The sequence below is a fragment of the Anopheles merus genome, chromosome 2R, assembly GCF_017562075.2.
Source record: "Anopheles merus strain MAF chromosome 2R, AmerM5.1, whole genome shotgun sequence".
Lineage (NCBI taxonomy): Eukaryota > Metazoa > Arthropoda > Insecta > Diptera > Culicidae > Anopheles > Anopheles merus.
In genome coordinates, this window is record NC_054082.1 from 51,222,402 (window position 1) to 51,245,202 (window position 22,801).

General features: G+C 41.7%; 1 protein-coding gene across 3 annotated transcripts in view; it reads right to left on the reverse strand.

Annotated features, from left to right (window-relative positions):
• Window positions 1–22,801, reverse strand: part of LOC121588030 (neural cell adhesion molecule 1) — a 112,067-nt gene that overhangs the window by 12,909 nt on the left and 76,357 nt on the right. For all 3 annotated transcript variants that reach the window (XM_041905519.1, XM_041905518.1, XM_041905517.1), the window contains exon 5: window positions 17,254–17,462. In XM_041905519.1, coding sequence (XP_041761453.1) covers window positions 17,254–17,462 — 209 coding nt within the window. The remainder of the gene's footprint in view (window positions 1–17,253; window positions 17,463–22,801) is intronic.

Sequence of the window (22,801 nt, forward strand, 5' to 3'; positions counted from 1 at the left end):
CCAAAGGCAACGGAGCATAATGAAGGGTGCGCAATGGTTGCTGACGAGCGACCCATGATCCATGATGAAGTCCACCAATGGCAACGAAAATTAAAACACGAAATTGACACTCACCAAAGAGTCTTTTGACTGCCGTTAAGCAGCCGTCGCTTAATTATGCACTGCAGTGAATCTTGGGACGGCACATTTAAGCATCTCTTAAAGAACAGCTCAATGCTGTGCTTAATTCAATCGGATGTGCTCGTTCTTCCTGGTGTTACAAGTGAATTAAGTTACATTCTGCACTGCTACTCAAGCGGTGAGTTTACCATCTACTACCCCAAATTAAACTAAACTAGCGTGATGTGCTTGCTAATGATTCAATTCAAAATACCAATAGTTTAAGCAATCATATCATATCATATTTCGTCGCTAAGAATAATGTTGGCATTTAAATTAGAGTGCTCTGTAGTATGATGAATATTGTTTCAATAAATGATACGGTAGCATAAAGAGATTTTGATCGTATTAAGTTTTGTGACAACCATACTCGCTTTTGGAAAGATTCCGGGTGCTAATGATGATCGCCTCACTTTTTTGACTGCTTTTTCAATGAATCATATGATCCCAATAAACATATGAATCTTATCAAAATCGAGAGATACAAAATGACAGTCAGCTATAAAAATTAATAAATCATTTACCAAATTTTAGAACGCCTTTCATGACGTTTCCTTTCAATCATAATAAAATTGAAGCCTAAAAATACCTCCGAAATAAATAAAAAAAAATTTATGCATTTTTTCCGTACAATGATTTCTATCAACAAATTCAAGAAACTTGAACAGCCGAATACTTTAAGCATAGCATTAAAGAACAGTAGAGATTCAAATGATATAGTTACAAAGATTATACAAAAAAGTAAAACACTATTTATTGATCGTGGCAATCAATTGTGAAAAAAATTGTCAATTAAACGTGAAAAAGGGCATTACAAAAAAATAACATAACAATTACTATAAAGTATGCAGCACTATATAGCAATTAGACACAATGCAGAGTGCAAAACACATGAGTATTCTTGTCTTTTGTACACCTGATATAACTGCAAAATGTTATAATGTCTTTGAATTCAAAATCAATTTCATATACTAGAGTCGCATTAAATCCTAAACTCATTACCGCTTTGACTTGAATTATGAAAATTTTTAGCATAGGCACTTGATCATACCTCTGCATAATTCACTTTTCTAGAGCAAACCCTCTACATTTGAAAAATAATAAGGGGTTTCCTAGAATTTCATTGCAAAAGCTTTGCAAAATTTTATAAAATTGCAATGATATTTTGATTCATGTTCCGGAAAGTTTCAAGCTCTTGTTTTGAACAACGAACGTTCTAATTCAAATTTCCGACACCATCAAAATTTCGTCAATAATCTCCACAGGTACTTACACACTACCTTTTGATTTTTAACTTCTTTTAAGGCTTGAGCATCCAATGCTGAATGTTCGAAGGCATCGACGGATAAGTCGTTGCATTCATCTGTACATCAACATTTTACTGACTCTCTATATATGTTAATGAAATTCCAATAACAATGACTACAAACAATTCCTATAAAATACCTTTCGTATGATGCCAAAATCATTTGTCCGAGGATGATTTTTTTGTCACAAACCTATCACCACATATGAAAAAAAAAAATCGTACCATCCGGTTTTTTTATTGGAAAAATCTCTTCACACGAATCTGAGCGTCGTGTTGCGTTACGAATAGAACTTAACATAAACGCAGCTAACTCGCTCGTAAAACAAACAAACCAAAAACAGAACCAAAATCAAAAACTAAATAAAATAGCTCAGTAAAATTGCCAATAAAAAATGGCAAAATATAGCACATAAATGAGAAAAATGCCCATCAAGGGAATGAAGCCACTGTTAGGAGACCGCCACACGGCAGCAATCATATGCATGAGCGAAAGGACAGTTTTCACATACCGAACCCAAAATGGAGAATGTGTACTGGAACCATTGAGTTGTGTTTTCAACGAGTTAGCACAATTCTTTTCGGTCGGTTAGCGCCCGGGGAAACTGCCGGCTCCATGAAACGGACAACCCACGTGTGAATGTGAATACCCGCAGAGAGAGAGCGAGAGAGGGAAAGTTAAAAAAACAACAGACGGTACACATACGCACGCATATCCCCCCCCCCCCCCACACACACACACACACCCAGCCACGCATAATGCATGAGCCATCCATATTTTGGAACACTCGGTGTTACCGCCTGCCTATGGTCTGCTTCCCCTTTGCAGTTTGCGGAATTTGGAATGCGCAGAAACAGAGAATCCGACTATTGTTCTACATATTTCATATTTTATTCGCGGCAAGCACACCACATGGTTGGATGAGATGAGGTGCGGCCTCTTGCTTTCCCCTCCTTCCCTTAAGACTCGCCGTCGAATGGAAAGCGGTCGCGAGTGAGTCGTTGAATATCAAAGCACTCCCTCGTGGCTAATTTTCGCTGTAAAAAGTGAAGTCGTGTAGATGGGGAGCAGTAGTAACCGAGCAGCGTCGTGTGTATGTGGGATGAAATATGGACTCGTTGAAGATCCAGGCGACCGGGAAATGCGCGCTGGTTCTGGAGCCTGTCTAACCTAAGGGGAATCCAGGTCAGTGACCTAGGTTTGGTAGGCAGTGGGGAGCGGGAATTGAAGCAAAAGTAAAACAAATACAGTTTAATGGCCGTTGCTGTGGCGTTTGGCGTTGCTTCCCTTGTCGAAACTGGATGCACAGTGCTCCTACTGCTGCTGCTGCTGCATGGGTGGCGTGGCTTCCCCAGCTCGAATGTGCCCCGGGGATGTACATGCAGTACAGCTTTGGAAATTGTTTGCCAAGAAGGATGATACTCAAACAGACTGGAAAGAAATAAGGGAAAGTGTGCAACAAGAAAAAAAACGGAACTATCCGTTACAACCACTCATCATTCGGCAAATGCCATTTATAGGGCGGAATAGCGAGCCGGCAATTGGGCCGTACACTCACTCCACGGTCGCCACGGAGACAACGGAGGACAAAAATGTACTAATGCTGCATTGTTAGGGGTACATTTTAAAGCGAGGAAAATTCTTATTTCCACCCTGAATGGAAATGCTAAAATAAAATACCAAGCACGGACGGGAGTGCATTTGCTCACTCTATAAAATTCTCGGTGCTACCCGCAAGCGGATTATCGGTTGGGTTGTATTGTGCACGGCATTTAGTTTCCCGGCAGCTGGCTTTCTGTCTATAATGCTGATGGCTTGCCGAGTATTGGCTTGCCAACAAATGAAGGAATACACCGGTGGCATGGTGTAAGCAGCATAAGCTCGGTGTGCAAATAATCCATAAAATATTCTTTGTACCTCTCGTTCGTCCATTAACTTTTGTCTCATCCATAATGCTCTGTTCTGGGAATAAAACCTTCCCCGTAAGCTTGTGCACTAATTTACCAAAGCCCCAGTTTTCGGTCCCCAGCTCTAACGCTATCGATTTTCCATTGTCGGAACAATCATAACTCAACCAAACCCATCACTGCATGCTTAGTTTTGCCCGAGGTTAATCTTCTTAATGAAAATAAATAACAGACTACGCAAAAAAGGGGTTTTCTTCTTTGAATTAGAAGCTAAAACATGGCATTCTAACGCAAAACCATTCCGTTCAGGCGAGCGTTTACCATAAGGATTATACTTTCGATTGTTAAATAACTTATTTCATCTCTGACAGAGCCGCTCCAAAGCTGCTTTCCGTTTACATAATCTCTTCTCCCCGTTGCCCCACAAAGTGTCGACCGCTGTTTCCTTTCCTGCTTCTCCAGCCCTTCCTTCACCACAAAAGCTCATCAGTCATCGGGCTCACATTGACAACCGACGCACCTCCGGGAAAGCAATTATCCACCCATCGGCCGGCCGGGTTGATGCGTACATCTTCTCTGCTCCTTTAGACCTTCTCTGTGTTTTTTCCCCTTCCTGCTAGCTACTGTTCTTCGGGTACTTAGGCAACAGGAACGAAAAAAAAAATCATGCGGGAAAATGCAGAGATACCCGGGTATGAGGTACGGGGCACAAAGGGGAGAGGCGCAAAAACGATCCATCCCGGGCTCGGCGGTCCAATCCGGTTGCCGGTCAACGACGGCCTAATGGTTGCGTTGTTTGTCCAAATCTCCCATCATTATTCCCTGCTTAAACCATTTAAACATAATTAATTTACAGCTTGGCGAGTTGGCCGATCGGCGCGGGAATGGCATCGGGGCCACGCAAAAGGGAAACTCCCCAACCGAAAAGCTTTCCATCACCGTTTTTTCGGCCTACCCGGGGCATCACTCGCATCGGCTAGCGACTGGAACTAACGAACGGATTAGTGACAGCGACGAAATCGGCTAGAAGAGAAAGTACTTTCGGGCCATTTTTGGCGACGCGAGAATAAGCAAAGACAGCAATAGCAGCAGTAGACGATGGGTGGTTAATTTTCCCACCAATCCTTTTCCCCGAGTGCGGAATTTAGCGAGCTAGAGTGTACGGTGGTTTCATCCCGGTGGATTCAACTTTTGGTGCGATCCGGACCGACAGTAGACACTGATGATGATCCTTCGTTTTTTTTTCATCATTTCTTTTTGTTGCTTTTGACATTCACAACAAAAGCAGGATATTTGACGTTAAAGAGTGCTTTTTTTCGTTGTTGGAGCAATGCGAGGACCGTCAATAGAATTATTTAACGAGTGACACATGGGAGCGGTGTTTGGTGCAAAAGGAGAGCGAAATACAATTAAGTTAAACGAGACACGTTGTTTTAGGCAGACGCTGAGCATCTTTGCGATGAAGCAACAATACATAGAATAGTTTTCAAAAGAAACCCATCAACACTCTACTGTGCGTTTTTTTGTTTGCAAAATCACTTCGAAACTTGAATGCTCGTAAATCATTTCTCAGTCCACGAAACTGTCCAGGAAATGAAGTTCTCGGTGTGGAATGTATCTTTCAACTTTAACGAACGCACGGGCAAGGTATGTTTGTGTGTGTGTGTGTGTGTGTGTGTGTGTGTGTGTGTGTGTGTGTGTGTCTCGAGAACGTTCCGCAAATGGAAGAGCACCGACGGAAGCTGACGCAGAAGCAGGCATTAAACACACATTAGAGCAAAGTGAATAAATCTCTTGTGCAAAAATAAACCTTTCGCCCAGATCTCTCACAGAGTCCCGTGGCGGTGGTTTTTACTTAACTGCCCATCCCTCAGTTCCTCGTCCCTTTCACACCATCCCACTCGGTCCCGATTCCGGTTTGCCAAAGAGTGCAGTATTACGATTACGCTCATCCTCCCTTTCCTTGCACATTCCCTCTTCTTCCCAACCCACCCATCGGGCGGCTTTTGTGGTTTTTCCACGCGAAGCTAAGAAGAAAACGTTGATTGTTCGGTTTTGCTAAGCTGAATGGCTGCCACACCCGGCCCATCCCGCGTGTAAGAACGTGGCAAAGCGTAGGACGAGAACCTTTCTCAATGGCTGGCAGCCTTCCTTACGGCCAAGCTGGCGGGAAAGAGTGGCCCGAGCCTTCCCAGCGCCCAGTGCCAGCACCAGAAAGCATTAACGGCCCCTTTCACGTGAGCTGCAGCAGCCCCAGCCGGAGGTTGCCCACAGGCTTTATGGATTGGAAGTGCCAGTGCGGGGATGAAATCGAGCCAGACGAACCAGTGCGAGGGTGCGAGGTAGAAACCAGTGGGCACAAGGATTCCACTTAACGGTGTAGCCAACAGTCAGCCAAGCGAGACGTGAAAGGCACAAACGGAAAACTCTCGATACCTTTCAGCCTCTCAGGCAGGACGGAGGGTCTGAAACAGGGACGGAGGAGCGGGGCTAAGAATGGTGAATGAATAAAATGCTTCTAAGGGAGAGAATTAGCGCCAAGATTTCACCGAATCCGCCCGCAGCCGGTTGGCACTGGGCGGGCGATGCGCAAACAAAGAAAGCGAAGCGAATTAAAGCAAGCAAAAGCAGATGTTTTCTCGTGCCCCGAACGAAAGGCTTCGGTGTTGCTTGGATCGCTAGCTGGTTTTTTTACCAACTATTTCCGTCCTGCTTTTGGCCTCACACTCTGGTAAGCATAGCTTACCAATCTGCTCGAATTCTAATTGCCGATTCAGTTTTACCGTCTCGAAACCATGGACGCTTACACGGCATTGCGAAACAAAAACCACTGCCTGGGTGCACTGAGCCGAAAATAATACTGTACCATTCCACTCGCAGCCCTCGGACCCTGGAACAAACCCCAGGAATAAGGTGAAACAGCACAGCGAACAAGCGCACAGTTCCGTAAGTAAGTTTGCTGAGCAATAATTCTTGCATCGTACTTCCACCGCGTGCTCCATGCACTTTGACTTCCTTCCATCGGGGAAATGTCTCGCCGTTTCATTCCATTTCTTAAAGTGCAACCATTCCACCCTGGGTCGATGTCTTTGGTGCCTGGACGCCCCACCGGATTCGAGCTTCCCGTAACGGCAATTGCAGTCGCTTAATATTTTTGCTACCGATAATTTAACACAGCTGCAAATGGAATGGTGAATGTGGAGTCCCTCTTCTCGTATCCGGAGCGGTGGGCACGTGGTACTTCGTTCTTCATTGGCAAATTTAGAGGCTCATGAAGCACAGGTACGAAAGTGGGCAAAAATTAACCCCCACCAGCTGTTTTCCGATATCCGGTTTCGAGTTTGGTGGCCGATATGGGATAGGGTTCGACCGCGGTGTGAACTGTGGTAGAACGCGGTCAAGATTAATGTAGCACGGACTGTAGCGTGAGATCTCTGCGCAAGGGGTTTCTTTCTATTTCTTCCACGACAGTTCGATTGCACTAAAAGCGGTGCAATTTATCTAACATGGTTTGCGGAAGCATTGCATGGATGGAAGTCGATCGTTCTGTTCTTGCTGGACTAGTCAAACAGTAGGACCCGAGGTGGAAAATTGGTTTTAAACATTTGCGAGTTCCACATTGCTATAAATTAAACATTCAACGAACCGTACTGGTAGCAAGTAGAAACAGAAATGGTTGCGGTTTATTTGAACAATTTGAACTAGTTTCCAAACTGAGGGACCTTGAAAACTGATTTATTTTTTACAAATCTTTCTTGATTTACACATAATTTATGTGAGACATATAATTGAACTTCCACGGAGAATGGGAAGCGTCCCATTTTGAGGACACAAATTATCCCGTGATGATGATTTCAGCCTTCTAGGCTCATTCGACGTATCACCTTGAAGTGGCTCTTCAAATCACGAGCGCTACACAAAGCGCCTGGTTCGATTGGGCGGAAGGATTTTATCATTTGCCAGCCACGTTTCCATGGTTTCGATAGCACTTTTTACGACACGCTCACACTACGCGCCTTATCAAACCCCGGAAATGAGAACGGAATGAATGACAAACGGCAGCCATAAGGAAGGATCAAACAGCTTTTCCCTTCTCTCTCTCTCTCTCTCTCTCTCTCTCTCTCTCTCTCTCTCTCTCTCTCTCTTTTGCTGCCTATCGATGATGCGTTTGACGATCTGTTTTGGCTACGGTCAGCTATATTTCCGGCAGCATTTCACTGGATTTCTGGCCGACCGGATATGGTTGTATGTGTGTGGCAGTTTGGTTTGTGATATTCGGGTGTTTGTATGTGTGTGTATGTGGTATTCCAGTCATAGGAAACATTCTGCCTCAATCCATCCCGTGGCAAAATGGCAACCACTGATGAGCAGGTCGAATTTGAATACCGCCCGAATCTATCCACCAGCATCGTTTGGTGCTATCTCGTGCTCTGCTGGTTGCTTTTATATTGTTCGTTTTCCACCATTTGCTACCATTGCTGGCCGGGGGACCTCCCAAGTGTCATCGCTGTCGTGTTTTTATGTTTATTTCGTTCCATTTCATTTGACGTTTCGCTTCGGACGTGCTTTTGCGGTGCGCACTGTTTTGGGCCCGAGGTTTTTGCCAGCGTGTCTCGGGTTTGTATGGGTCATTTTTCGGCTACCGTTGGATACATTTAGATTTTAACGACTACCTTTACGGCGAACATCAAAGCGAGGGGTCCCGCATCCTGTCATGGTCAGGCGTATCCTATCAAAACATACGTCAACGTTCGTTTGTCGGCCGTAAAAATCGATCAGTCTGAAAGTGTCCAGGTTAATTTTAGTGACTTCGTGTCTAGAGTATAAACTAAACAGGAAATTCCGTAACATGCATCAACAATTTTTCTCTTGAAAGATACATTATGCAAAATTTAATCTTATTAAGCATAGCTCTCAGATTAATTTAAAAACATATTTAGAGAGTAATTGCAGACGAATGTCAAAATAACTCACAACTTTCAGTTTCGTATCAACTCAGATAGTACTCATTATTTGCCAAGACGATCAGAAAAGGCAAAAAAGACGCCTTTTACAATACATAAATACCTTAAAGCTCAACTTTTGTCCCCAGATGCTATTTTAATGCCCTGTCGTTGATGCCCGTTAATATTGATTGTTCGAATCAATAAAGGAATAAAAATCAATAATAAATAAATGATCTTTTGGCAAACAAGTGGTCAAGTGGCATCATTGATCTTGACACGACTCGTGCAGCTCATATTGCATTCAGTACAAACACGGAGAATGGAAACACAATACAGTACCGTTATGTTTTAATATGCTTTTATGCTGCCCTCCTCAAACATCTTTCCTGTGAATAACTTCCTATGAAAATAAAAAAATGAATGTTGTATTCTGTTTTTTGCTACACATTGTTCAATATTTTTTGCTGTAGCAATCCCTGTAAAACCGAATTCTAGTATAAAATATATATTTTAAAATGAACTTTAATTTATACGCTCCAACCGAACCAATATGCTGTTGTCCCTCTCCACAGATAAACAAAAAACGCTTCCTTTCATCTTCGACTTTCATAACGAAATTAAAATTTCTCGTCAACAGTATACGACCCGCATCGAGCAAAAGGTCTTCATCGACTGATAACATTGTGCGATGATATGGCGCTCGTATCGCTTCGCATCAATTACACCGCCCGATGGGAGGAGCTCATAAAAATGGCATCGTTATTGTCACTTTCACTCAAATGGCGCACGATGGCGCTCATGGTAGCTTTGCCGCACAGCCAAGGAAGGATTTTTCCCTCCCAGTCTGCCTAACAGCACTGCCTCGCACATCCCGCAGCCAGGCACACAACAACGGCTCTGTACCGCGTGAAATCTAATCTTCACCGGTCTTGCGGGTGAGCCATCGCTACGTTTCGTCGCGCATTCACACTTGACTAGCAGCGACATTATAAAAGGTCGGTAAGATCATAAATGCGTCATCGTGAGAAGCAATCGAACGCAAGCTGCTTTTTTGCTGTTGATGCTGCTGGCGCGCGAAAGACTCCTCGCCCTCCCTCAGCGGAACCGTCGGCGCGAGACGAGCCGGTGAAGATGGAGAAATAATGGCCTCGTGGAAAGGCATAAAAGTTCGATTTCATTTCCCGTCCGATACGGGCACGTCCGTCGGTCGACCACCGCAAAGCGTACACTCAACGCGTGATGATGGGTAGGCAGGTGGGAGGGAGCTGAAACTTGGTTCCCTGCCGAAATGCGATGCGTTTTTCAATACACCAAAGTTATGCGCCATAAAAGTTATACATTTCTATCGGTGATCGCGCATCGCGGCTTCGTTGCGCGTTCGCGGTGGGGAAATGTTTTTACTTATTTTGCTCTGTTTTTCCATTCCGTGCGCGACAACCATCGCCTCGCACCTCGCGGCTTTCCATCGTGCCAGCGGATGCCAGCGCTGAGGATGAAGGCATTTTCGCCAAACCGAGCGTACGCGCTCAAGATCGTGCCAAGGACGTCAGCATCAGCGCGATGGCACCATTATACCGAGACACTCCAACTCTCGAGATATTTATTGTGGTTTTCAAGATCCTGTCCCCATCCTGCCCCTTTCGGTATGGGCATGGAAAGCAAGCGGGACTGTTAGTCTACGGGATGGATGGCGATGGTGCCAATGGGAAGGGAAAAGGGTCGTGGCTCAACCATGAACCTTGTGTGAATAGGATATTGAAAATTATGCAACATGGAAGAAAGTTTTCCATAACTTCTCGTCTCCTATGCGCGACATTTGAAACCTTTCTTTCCGGCACCCGTCGGTAGAATAATACTTTTCGCTTTCGGAGAAGGGACCAGTGGCGGTATGAGACAGCTGCTGCTGTTGTGTGCAGGAAAAAGGCGATTTTCCAATAGAAAAAATTTAACAAGCATCTTTCCGACCGTTCGCCATCGTGGCAAGTGTTCGATTCCGGTTGTGCTGTGCGGTATTTTTCTCAGGGACTTTTCCGTGCGTGAAGGTTGACAAATGCATCTGGATATGGTAACAGCTTATGCCACAGACTGTTTTCCAATCACAAAGCAAAGAAAGGAAGAGTATCGGGAAGAGAGAGAGAGAGAGAAAGAGAGAGAGCGAGAGAGAGAGAGAGAGAGAGAGAGAGAGAGAGAGAGAGAGAGAGAGAGAGAGAGAGAGAAAGAGAGTCGTTGGGAGTAGTTGTTGCGATCCACGTATTAAAAGTTTGTGTCCGCTGTTTGATTGTGGAATCGGTGTATACATGTTTGGTACATTTCCGCTATGGCATTTATTTATCCGCCTCAAGAGTTTCTTACAATGTGCACAAATAGTTTGCCTTTGGTACTGTTGTTGTTTAATGCTACAAGAAAGCTTGTTTTGACAAGCTTGTCTGTATAGCATTTAAAACATACTGCAAACAGTTTGAATTGTTTGTAGAAAGATTATATCAGTTGGTGAATCGTTTAAAAAAGAGCAACTGTGTGTAAAGCTTTTCAAAAATATTTGTTATCCATTTACAATAGAAATAGCTTTTATCTTATTCATTACTTACGAGTTCATCTCTTCATGCCTTTGCTAACCCAAATGATTTGCAATGGCCTATCGATTAGAGCTGCCGGTTAGAGCAATGTGGCAACAATTTTAGCCACAATTTCAATTCATCGATAATTTAAGCATCGATAAGCAACCGAAGCAATTTCACGACAAATGCAAAATGTAAAAGTTTACCAAACCTACACCATTTTCTTCTCTAACCTTTTTCTCTTTTCACGTTCGCGATAGTTTCCAAGAAACAAACATGACATTTTACATTGCTTCTACTATTTTTGTTCGGCAAGTTTCATCTTCTCCAGCAAACTCTCGATAGAATCCTCTGCTCTTCCGTACATTTTGCAACAAATAGAAACTGAAGATAACATTTATCACGTCCGATTTGATGCCAGAATCTATTTCAAAGTGCTTTCGGAGGAAAAAGAAACCCCGGATTTGCTAACAAAACATGCCGAGAAACATGCGTTTGACCGTTGATCTCGGCCCGGTCCCATACGCTGACAGTCGGGGGGGCTGGGGGTAGAGCACGGTATAGTGTGACCATCCATTTGGGATACACGTTTTATGTTTCTTCCATTTCCTCAGCGGCGCCCACTAACTGGCGGGACCTGGAGAGGGTCAATCGATGGAATGTGCCTGGCCTTCGTTACGTACCGACAGAAAATGAAGAAGGGAATGTTCTTCTTTCGTTGCTCGGATTTTGTTTAGTAAACCCTTGCTTTCTCTGTTCGACCAGCTGTGTAAGGCTTGTCGCAAAAAAAAGAAGTCAGCTAGGGTACAATCGTTGACAAACAATCGCTCGAGATGCTGGTGCTGGCGAAACGAGCCCTGTTTCTTGCGTTCAATCAGCCGGAAAGAGGTGATCTTAACATTGCCTGCTCTTGATGTCTGTGAGTTTGTTTTGTTGTGAATGAGGCTTGCAAAGGACCGTGGGGGAAAGGAGAGTAACGGGCTTGAAGGAACCAAGTTTTCCTCAATACCGGATCAATCAATCCTGCCAGCAGTTCAATGTTTTCCTTCCATTAGGTCGACCCATCGCCGCCGGTAGCAAGAGGAAAGAAGGAAAAAAAACAATAGGATAAGCACGAAGAACAGGAAAAACAAATCGTTTTCACAATGGAAGTCACCACGGGACCGTCCTAGACGGTTACACTCTCCGTACCCTGGTCCTGCCACGGCTCATTCACTTTTGCACGATTGTTTGCCGGGGAGATGATGGCCAAAGCGACCATTTCTTGTTCCATTACTATTCTTGCTGCATCCGTATTTGATGACCCGGGTCGCACAAGAGCAGCGAACGAGGTCGCTCCGGGGTCGTACGGAGCCCCGGAACGGATGGGAAAATAATCAATTTAACATAAATCGATCTGTTGAATGAGATGATTATTTGCAGCGCGCTCTGTTCCCAATCACCTCTCGAATGATTGCAGATGATGGCTGGTTGAACGGTTTGTCGCACGAGTGCAAGAGCAAAAAGATCGATTGTGAGGACCGGGCGAGCTGGGTGTGGTTGGGCGCCCCAGCTAACAAGCACAAACAGTCGTAAGTGGGAGGTAGTTGAGAAATGCAACAACGGAAATGAATCGGTCAGATCTCGTTAGTAGAAAAGTTTGAGGTCACAACGATTAGTGCACCCGGCCACGGTTACTCTTCTCGAGACCGTTCCACGGGGCGTGGGTCAGCTGGACGACAAACAGCTTGACAGTGGTATAAGCCAAACGGCCAGGAATAATGCGACGGGATGGCAAACAGCAGCCTCGCCCACGAACGATTGTTACTGTGCCTCGTACTCGAGTGTTGAGTCCCTGCGCGTCCACCACGGGATTTGCAGTCACTGGCAGTCATGCGACAAACTCATTCCGCTTGCTTTCGCCCTTCATATTTACGCTTGCTCAGCGGGCCCCGGGTAGGGCTAGGGCTCATTTACCGGGGAATGAGTCGTTCGACAGAATTATTCCAGAAGGAGCAATACAGCAGCAGACCGAGGCCGGCTGGGTGAAACTTTTGCTTCGCCATTCACCGGCTCTGATTACAGTTTTGTACAGTTTGTCTTCACTAGAGACAACAGCGGTGTGAAAACAAAACCTACACAAGGAACATGAGTACTGCCCCGGAGGGAAAAGTCAGAGGCATAATGGAGAGCAAAACTTCAGCATAAAATCGTTTCTTTTGCTGTACAAAAATGCAATTATCAGCTCAATTACTCTGCTAGCGAGGAAGTGAACTGTCTGTGCAAATTGAAATTGAGATTCATTTTTTTATGATTTGTGTTGCACTATGCTGTTTGAAAGAGGACAATTTAACAACTTTATTGTTCCCATTGCTCTTTTGCCCAAACCCATCCAGCATCCAATCGAAACCGACATCAAATTATGACAAAACAAACGCCCTTTAATAGAGCGATAAAAAGTCATCGGTCAATCGTCAAACTCAGCACCTCGTGACGAAACGCTCTATGCTCGTGAAATCTCATCCGGGCAAGAGTTCGAAAAGACTCTAAAAAGAGTAAATAAAACTCACTACTTTACGGTACATGGATCGTTACGCCGCAGCGAACGAACACTTGATGACTTCTTGTGGCCGTATGTAATGGAAAAGCGTACACAAGTCCCGGCACATCGACACGGGCAAGCTGAAACGAGGAGGTCCGTTTAATAAAATCAAAACCAGCTAGCAGAAATCTCCCAAGAAGCGACCGAGGACGACACACTCTTCCAATTCCCTGCGACAACGACGACGGCTTTTCTTCCGTTCGACCGGCGTAACGCGACGCATGGAAGTGGACGGAAGAATGGAGGAAAATAACAAAACTCACATTATTACGTTATAAATTTCCACTTTAAAAGGTTATCTAAGACCACCTTCAGATGGCAAGTACCGATCCGCCTACAGTGCAGTGTGCCCGGGACGCCCGACAAACTTGTCTTCTTGGGGCTTCTGCCACACCTACGACATTTACGCGGCAACTGGATGACTGGTTAAACCACTGGCTTCAAGGATACTTCACCTCCCCTCAGTGAGTGTGGAGGGGTTTGGGCTGCCGACAGAGCAGATTGCTTCCCATCGTAAGGGGTATGTTTGTAAACGGTTTAGGTTATTTTTATTCCATCAACTTTTCACTCACAACATCACACTCCCCCGTTCTGCTGGGTGTTTAAAACACTTTTTTGCAACAAAAATTTTGCCCTTACAATGTGTTGCGATGGCCCTGGGTAAGTAAATGTCGCAAAATGCATCCCTAGATAAACATGCAATTTTATGAGTGTTCCCGAGACACCGCCATTCAAGAATCGATATTCGAGCCGTTTGATGCGTACTAAGGGGTTTGGCGCAGCACTTTACTGGTGGTAGCTTGTTATGTTTTGATTTTCGCTAGCAGCATGCTTGATTTTTATTATTTAATTTGTTTTGCCTAGATTTTGTCAGCAATCGGACTCCTGTGAGAAAATTTGAACGTTTTTCATACCAAGAATTGCAGCAGTAGCTCTATCAGTGAGCAAAGTCAAAACCTTTGTGCATCTTTAATTTTTCCTCAATCTTCTTCTTCTTCTTTTGGCACAACAACCGCTGCCGGTCAAGGTCTGCCGGTACCCACTAGTTAAGTGAGCTTGGTTTTCAGTGACTTATGGATTTACCCATAGCAGAATAATCAGTCCTACGTATGGGGGCACGGTCTATTTGGGATTTGAACCCATGATGGACATGTTGTTAGGTCATACGAGTTGACAACTGTATCTCCAGACCGGCCAAAATTTATTTCCCCAATCTATTTCCTAATAAAAGGTAAAATAATAATAAAAAAATTAAACCCAGTTTTTTAGCTAAAGTTTTAATTTGGCGTAATATTAATTTTAAGTAATTTGAAAAACATATTTTTATCATTCCTCTCTAAAAAGGAATCCTGTAGGCTGTCATAATATAGTCATTGGTTAATCCAATTAAATAGCAAAAAGTGAACTCAACACCCATAATTAAACACAATTCCGTGGATGATCAAGCTACACAATTGTAATACGTTGAATAAACATCAAGTTGTGTTAAAATGCACAATTTTCAAATTGCCTCAGTTTGTTGTGATTTTAAATTAAAATGACACCTTGACTCATTATCCACATGTTACCGTGAATCAATTTATTACAGCCAGATAAAGGCTCAAACCACATTCTCCCTGACATACCGTGTGGCTTGCCCATGTACGCCAAATTAGATTACGAACGATTTAATAAAGCTTCAAATGATTCCTGCCACGTGCGAGTAATATTATTCTGATGTAATTCTAACCATGCCAGTTATGTTTCAAGTCTATGTGAGCATGTGAACCGTGAGATTTCATCTGTAACGTTTAGCATTGCATGGCTTTTCTTTGCTTTCGTTGCGGATCAGGAAATTCGGTTTGACATGGACCGAAAGCCTTGCAGCAGTGATTGGCAAGCTGCATGCTTTGCTGTAACATTTTTCACCCTCTAACTACATGTGCTGTTTAAGTCATGTCCGTCGTGCGTGTCGATAAAAGCCTCTTTGTGAACTCTTGTCAAATGTGTTACATTTATTTGCTCTCTGCTGGAAAAATCTGTCCCCTGTCACGGTATCGTCTCAAGGTGCGTGGTTTGTACACAAATATCAATTTATTATCCCACTAGAACAGATGCTAGGTTATGGAGGAAGTGTGCATAACGAGTCGTTTCCAGTATAACCCCCCTCCCCGATCCACACACACACATCTTATCCTTCATCCATACCCCTCTGCTGAAGCACACAACATTCCACATGGGAGCGAACAAGCAAACTGTCCTCATAGTAGCATGGGAATTTCATAAAGCTGCTCCTTTGCGCGGACTGATAACTAGCATGTCTGTTATATCGACATAGGTTGTTCTCCTCCTCCCTTCATTCAGCTTTCCATTCCGATGGATCACATTATTCTCTTTGTTGGTCTTTTTCTCATCGATACTCGATACAACTCAAACAAGCCCAAATAAGGTCGCCCACAGCGTGCGAACTGATGGACTGTGACACAACAGTCCTCCTTCGGTACTCGCTTACGAGCAATCTTGACGACACTAATCCATCTGGAGCAGCGAATCGAGTGGCATTCGGTCGTCAAGATGTCAATTTGGGAAGTTTTGTGACCTGCCATGCCATGTCATGTATGTTTGAACGGACCTGCGAACGGTCCCGATTATGATTGGTCTATCTTTGATTGTGTTTCTTTTTTCGCTAGACATGGGACAGATCGAGCACTCGAGACGAGTTTTTGATAACGACCTCAATGATTCCGTTCGGTCCGGAACACTCTCATGCTCGTAAAGATATGTCACTACCTTCCCGAGCGTTACGTAGGACTGTATTACGTACACTCTTCTACGATTCGCTGTAGTTTCTCTTTAACGACAGGCTCACGACGACGATGCTTTTAAAGCCTTTGTTTGATACTACCGCCAAATGAAGCACTGGCGCGGGTGGAGGAAACCAAAAAGTAACTATATTTCTATTGCATGGAAGTATACTTGGATGTTTAATATCCGGACGGGACGATGTAAGCTAGTACGTAAAGAATCATCAAGCTGACCTTTATGTACTACCAGCACATCGAATTGGTCCCCGGTGGAGCGTAAAAGGCGAATCGGGCGTGGTTTTAATGCTACGAAGTACAAGCAAAGCTATTGATTCTGATTTATATTTAATCATTACACCGTTCAGTGGAATCGGCGATAAAGCGTTGTGGCTGTTGGTAAGCCTTTTCCCCAAACGACTATAGCCGAGCACGGATTCGCGCAACGCTAATGGTGATGATAAGTGACGCAGAAGGGATCGAAGATCGAGGCAACGGCTTGGGGAATACTTTTTCACAGTCAAGTGATTGATAACTCGAGAGTGGAGCTAATACATTGGGGTGAAAGATGTTCAATGCTTTAAAGAGGGGAATTGTATTATTTCTGCAATAGCATTTCAATGCTCAAACGTTAATGAATTCTGAGGATATATCGAATAGTAACAGATGATTATCCAAAGTATTACTTAGTGGCTGTAATTCTTTCTACTATTGAAGAGCAACTATACGTGACTATTTTTAACTTATTTATTTAGTAGCAGGAGTTAGACCTACGATTGAGAACGCGATACAAAGTTTTTACCCATGACGGGCATGTTGTTAAGTCGTGCTAAATAGCCACCATGGGACCGGCGCTGCAATTACTCTTCTCAGTGGCTCTTACAATTAAATGTTACTAAAATAAGACAGTGTTACTCCAATGATTTCTCATAATTCAAAAGCAAAGACAACCTTTTCAGGACGATAAAGAATATTTTCTTCATGTCAGAGAAGTTATGCGTTAGTATTCGCTTACCTATAATTGTGAGATTTACAACACTGTTTCTAGTTTGTGCTACGATGAAATCCACACGACATCGATACATGCCGCTGTCGGTTTCGCGTACATTTTGCACCGCCAGTTCACCCGGTTCCTTTTCGAACTGGAAGTAGGCTCGATCACCAAACATGGAGTCGTCCGACCAGCGCTTCGCCGATCCTGCTTCCCGTCCACGGGTATCAGCACTGCAATGAAATTAAAATTTAACAATCATTAATCAAATATACTTCATCACAAAACAATAATTGAACATCGGGCGACACGATTAATAGACGTTGTGTTAAAGATATATTTACAAATATCGAAATAAACTAATTTCACGGACCAATAAAACCACAGACACATCATCTTCAGGCTATTTCAAAAACACTAAGCTTTTCCAAAACCTGAAATTATTTCCCTGGAATGCATACAATTTCAAGAGATTTTCGTTTTCCATCACACAGTTGCTAAAAATAAAATCAAACGCCACTCAGCGTTCCTTGCTTCTAACGCACAGTTTACTGTATTTCAAGACAAATCTCAATCAAAAACTGTGTTGCTGTGTGCGCGCTGCCTTCTATCGTTCACCTCCAAAGTACCGTGTGTCCTCGTGGGAGTGGAAACTTCCTTACGATCCTAAGGTAAGACCACCAAACACGGACCGACACTTCAGACTCTCGTAAAAAAGAACAGTACACCGAAGATGAATTATTTATTCACACCTTGAGAAAAAAAAATCCTCACGAACGAGAGGCAAAATCATCACGGCATATCGTCACGACCTTTCCCCACCCAAGGAGTTGAGATTGCTGGCCGGCCGCGAAAGGACAGCAAACCATCCCAGGAAACATGATCTACATAATTGATGAAGAATTGATTGAAGTGTTGCGAAATTGAAGTAGAGCGAGAAACATTGTCGTCACCCGCAGCCGATGATGCGCAATGTCATTTACTATTGCGCTTATTTGGAATTGTTTGTCCACCGGCCGTTTTCGAAATGCTGGGTGCGTAGTGTTGGATCGAAGTTGGGTTGACAATCGGTGGAAACAATATGATTTACGATTTCTATGTTTGTTTGCACTGATTTGCGTTGGTGGATCCTTTTTCTAATTGGGATTAAATAAACAACGACCATTTTCAAAATCTCCTTGCAGCGTAATTTTGGAAGTTTTTGTGTATTATTAATTATTGATCATGATGTACGGTTGTTGAACACATTCTAATTAATTTAATTAATTACGCTAGGCTTATTTGCATAAAGGAAACTTAAAATTGAAAACCTTTCAAATGATTGCAAGATGTTAATATTAATAAAGTATTCAACCAAAAAATTTTTAGATAAGTAAATAGATGAAGTTTTCAATGGATGGGATGTTTGGTCTAGTGTCGCTTAATCCTCTGACAAACTTGGCTATCAGTGGCTTATTAAATACCCTTAGCTGTATAGTCAGATATTTGCATGAGGAGAACGGCTCATACCGTATCCTGAAGATACGAGGTAATAAAGTTGACAAATGTTGACAAAAAAGTAAAAAATGACGTTAATGAAAACATCTAAATAAAATCAGTTATTTGACTCAGTTGTGATCTATTCCGAAGTTAATATTAGTAAAATGCTTGTTTCCAATTCATTTTTGCTACTGTTTAGTGCTTTATGAACAAACTATCTAGCTATTTTCTAAAGAGGCTTTTTATCATATGGTATAGCATTTTGTCGTTAAAGTTTTGTTAATGTGTAAATTTTAAATGCTGTCACGAGAAAGCTCTTGTTGATGAAAACAATTTTGACAAAGTTGACACTTTTCTCAACGGTTTGTTTAATATATGTCAGCTGTGTCAAACTCATTTCATCAGAGGGCCGCAAGTACACATTTTCAGTGATTCACGGGCCGCAAAGTTGAGAATAAAAAATGTTCCAAATTATTCATATAAAATACTGTTTAAGATCATTATTGTTAAATAAATTGACTTTTTGTACTCCTCGCTTCAAATCTGGAATCGTTAGTTATTTACAAATTTGCAATGTTATTTTTCTATGTGCTCTTTTTTATTTGAGAAAAATGGTAAAATTACTTTAAAAGTCACATAGGGTAAATGTACCAATAGTGGTGCAATTTATGGTGGTACAGATGTATTCTAATGGATTTAAAGTGTCTGGAAGGACAATGTTTGAATATTTTAACACATAACAGTTGGAATATGTTTTATCTTCGCAATCACAACCATTTTTACCATGAAACACATCAAATTTACGAAAAAATACATATTTTTGTGATTGCTTCGTTGTACCTATAATGGTGGTATGGTTCCTATAGTCGTCGTATTGTGTTCCTATAGTGGTGGTAAACAAGGATGCCTCAAAACAGTGTATAATAATAATATAACTTAGTTTTGAAGCTGTTTTCGTGTGAATAGCAAGGATTACTGCGATAATAATGATTTCTTTCGTAATTTGATCGTAAAAAATGTATGAATTTGGTTAATGAAAATATTGACTAAAGTACTAAATAAAACCTGTCGTCAACCCATACCCAGAAGAGTTTGCTTGATTTGAAGTCGATTTTTCACTCAGCAAAATAAACGGCCTTTGTTTGGTAAATTACTTAAAGAAAACTCATTTTTGTTGCTTATTTTAATGAAAACAGTATGACATGTCAAAAATGTCGTCGAAAAAAAGCTAAAATTATCTGTTTTTATTGATTTTAGAACTAGGACCACTATAGGAACATGCCTGTTTGATGTACCTATAATGGCACTATGGTAAAAAACACTTAAAAATGCATAAATATGGTCAAAAGGCTTAAATATGGTCAATTTTAGTAAAACAATTACATTTCATAACAGTTATGTTGAAAAACTAGTAATTGCGTGGTTATGTGGTCATTTAGAACGTTAACAAAAATATGAGTATCGTTATGAAATCCTAAGGATTTTGGAAAAATGTTGATACCTTTCACAAAATAATGGATTTTTCGGTTACTAAGAAACGGAATGGCCCCATTTAACTTTAAAACCCTTTGTAAAAGGCTAGAGAACATTTCAGACTATCGTAGATAACTTAACTACTTTTAATTTATCGAATGAGACGCATTTTAGTGCAATACCACCACTATTGGTACTAGCACCACTAAAGGTACGTTTACCCTATAACTTATTTTATTCTTATTATTAAAATAGGATATTTTTCATTAGTTGCGTTCTCACAAGGCAGTTTTGCTAGAAAATATCTGTCAAACACACTTTTTCACTGAGGTAGGGGAAGTCTAGCAGTGTGTAGCGAATCTTATTCAAGCAATCCGAGCTATCCATCGCTGGATGAATAATTAAAATATTTGACCACAATTTTTCGACAGATCAAGAGATTGGTATATTCATTTCTTATAACAAGAACCTGGTTTTTATGAATAATCTTTTTAAATTACGTTAATTTTATCAGACGCAGATTCATGGTACGTGATCCCAAAAAGATCGGCAAATATTTTTTTGACACTTGAAGGGAAATGATTCACGAATTACGGTATGGACTGTGTGAGCTTACTTATTAATAAGCTATGTGTTGCAGGACTTCGGCATTTCGTTTATTTTGATCTTTAATCTAAATCTTTATATTTTATTTTTTTTATATTAAAAAAAAACAGAAGTGGCTCCAATCGAACATCAAAGATGAAATATACTAAGGTCGGAGTCGTACAGATCCGATCGGAGCAATTCGGAGCCGACTAAAGCCTTTACTCGGCAGTCAGAGACATTGAGATCGATAGGACCGTCCGGAGCCATTTCTGACTGCAGACTAGCCGCTCCGTGCGACAACAGATGACTCCAACGGTTTCGAATGACTTTAGACGGCTCTTTAGGCTTCGGACGGCACCGAGCGGAACTGTTGGTTTGATTTTGCCGGAATCAGAGTCGGATCAACTAAGAGCGGGAATGGTTTTGAGCCGTGAGGCGATTCCGACAATCCATCACTAGTTGTTCCGAAGTTTTCAAATGTGTGTATCTAGTTACTTTCATGCCTTTTTCGTTTCTAGACAGATGACGAAAATCTGTTTTTTTTTTCATACAGAATGTGCAATCGAGTCTGCACAAAATAATGCTAATATCCAGAATTTATTATAAACATAAAAATACTGAGTTTGTATTCAATTTAATGTATCTTAAGAGTCTACGCCGCTTTGTACGTACGTGTAGAATAAGTTTGTTAGATGTTATGGGTATATAAATGTAAGTTTCGATAAATATACCAAAAAATGATTGTTCTTGTCTGGAAAATTTAATACACCTCGACAAATAGTAATAACAGACGTTTGGTTTGCAGTGCTTTCAGCACTTCTCAAAATATTCTCGCGGGCCGCATTCAGAATCGACGCGGGCCGCCAGTTTGACATACCTGATATATGTAATAAACATCAAAGCATAAAGATACTTCAGAATAGTATCATTTTGTTAATATGCGTCACATCTACACAAAAGTTTTTCAAAAATAAATTGCATATAGCAATGCAATGATTCATAAATTGGTAAAGGGTTATTTTTTTATTCAGAAGAAACGACTTTGGCCGTACTGTACTACGGTAAAGGGTTCTTATAAAATTGAAAAAAATATGTGGTTCATTTTCTCTACACAGTCTATTCTCATTAGGCTGCCCCGACGTACCGTATTCCACGGGAATACAAATTAAAATGTCATGCACTTATGGAAATATAAACTAAGCGGCTTTAGAGTACATTGAGAAACAGAACAGCATTAGCGTTACAGGGTTTTGCAGTCCAATAAATAATTGCCCACATTTGAAAACACTATTGTCCATCACATGTTAATACGTCAACCCGATTTTTGTACAATGTCTCTATGATTCAAATAATTTTCGACTGTGATTGAAGAAACGTCAAACGATTAAATTGAACGAACGTATGTTTTATAAATCGGCTATTGTATTATGCATGTTGATAGTTGTTCATTGGACTGTAAAGCTAAGTAAGTTACCTACAAAAGTTAAATTTAAGGAAAATCGAATGTTTGATCCATGGCCGTAAAAATAAATAAAAGAAAACAACAAAAGCAAACAAAATGAACTATTGTTAAGGACTATGCCATGATTTCATAAATAGTGGTGCCCTTCATAACGCGTACCCTTTAGTTTTTCGGTATACGAGCAAATCTTAAATGCTCAGCAAATACCTCTCTAAAGGAATTAAGTCTCGTATAACGATCAATATCATTTGTGATCTTGGAATGTTTTGCAGTGAAGATGTCAAATTAAAATCACATCGGTTAACATTGAAAATTTCTTTAATTTCGATTTTTGCTTATGCTAAAGAGAGTTTTGATACTACGCATCGTGTCATTTGTAAGGTATATTCACGATTGTTTCTCATCTAAAGTCACGTCTTAACGTCGAAGCGATCAAAGTAATGATCGTAATTTGGCATAGTTTTAATGTATCCAAATGGTTTGTAATATAAAGAAAAAAAAAATTTGCTGTATTCTTAAACATATACGATGTCCCGTATTTTTTAAATGTGTCCTGTTGTTTCATCAACT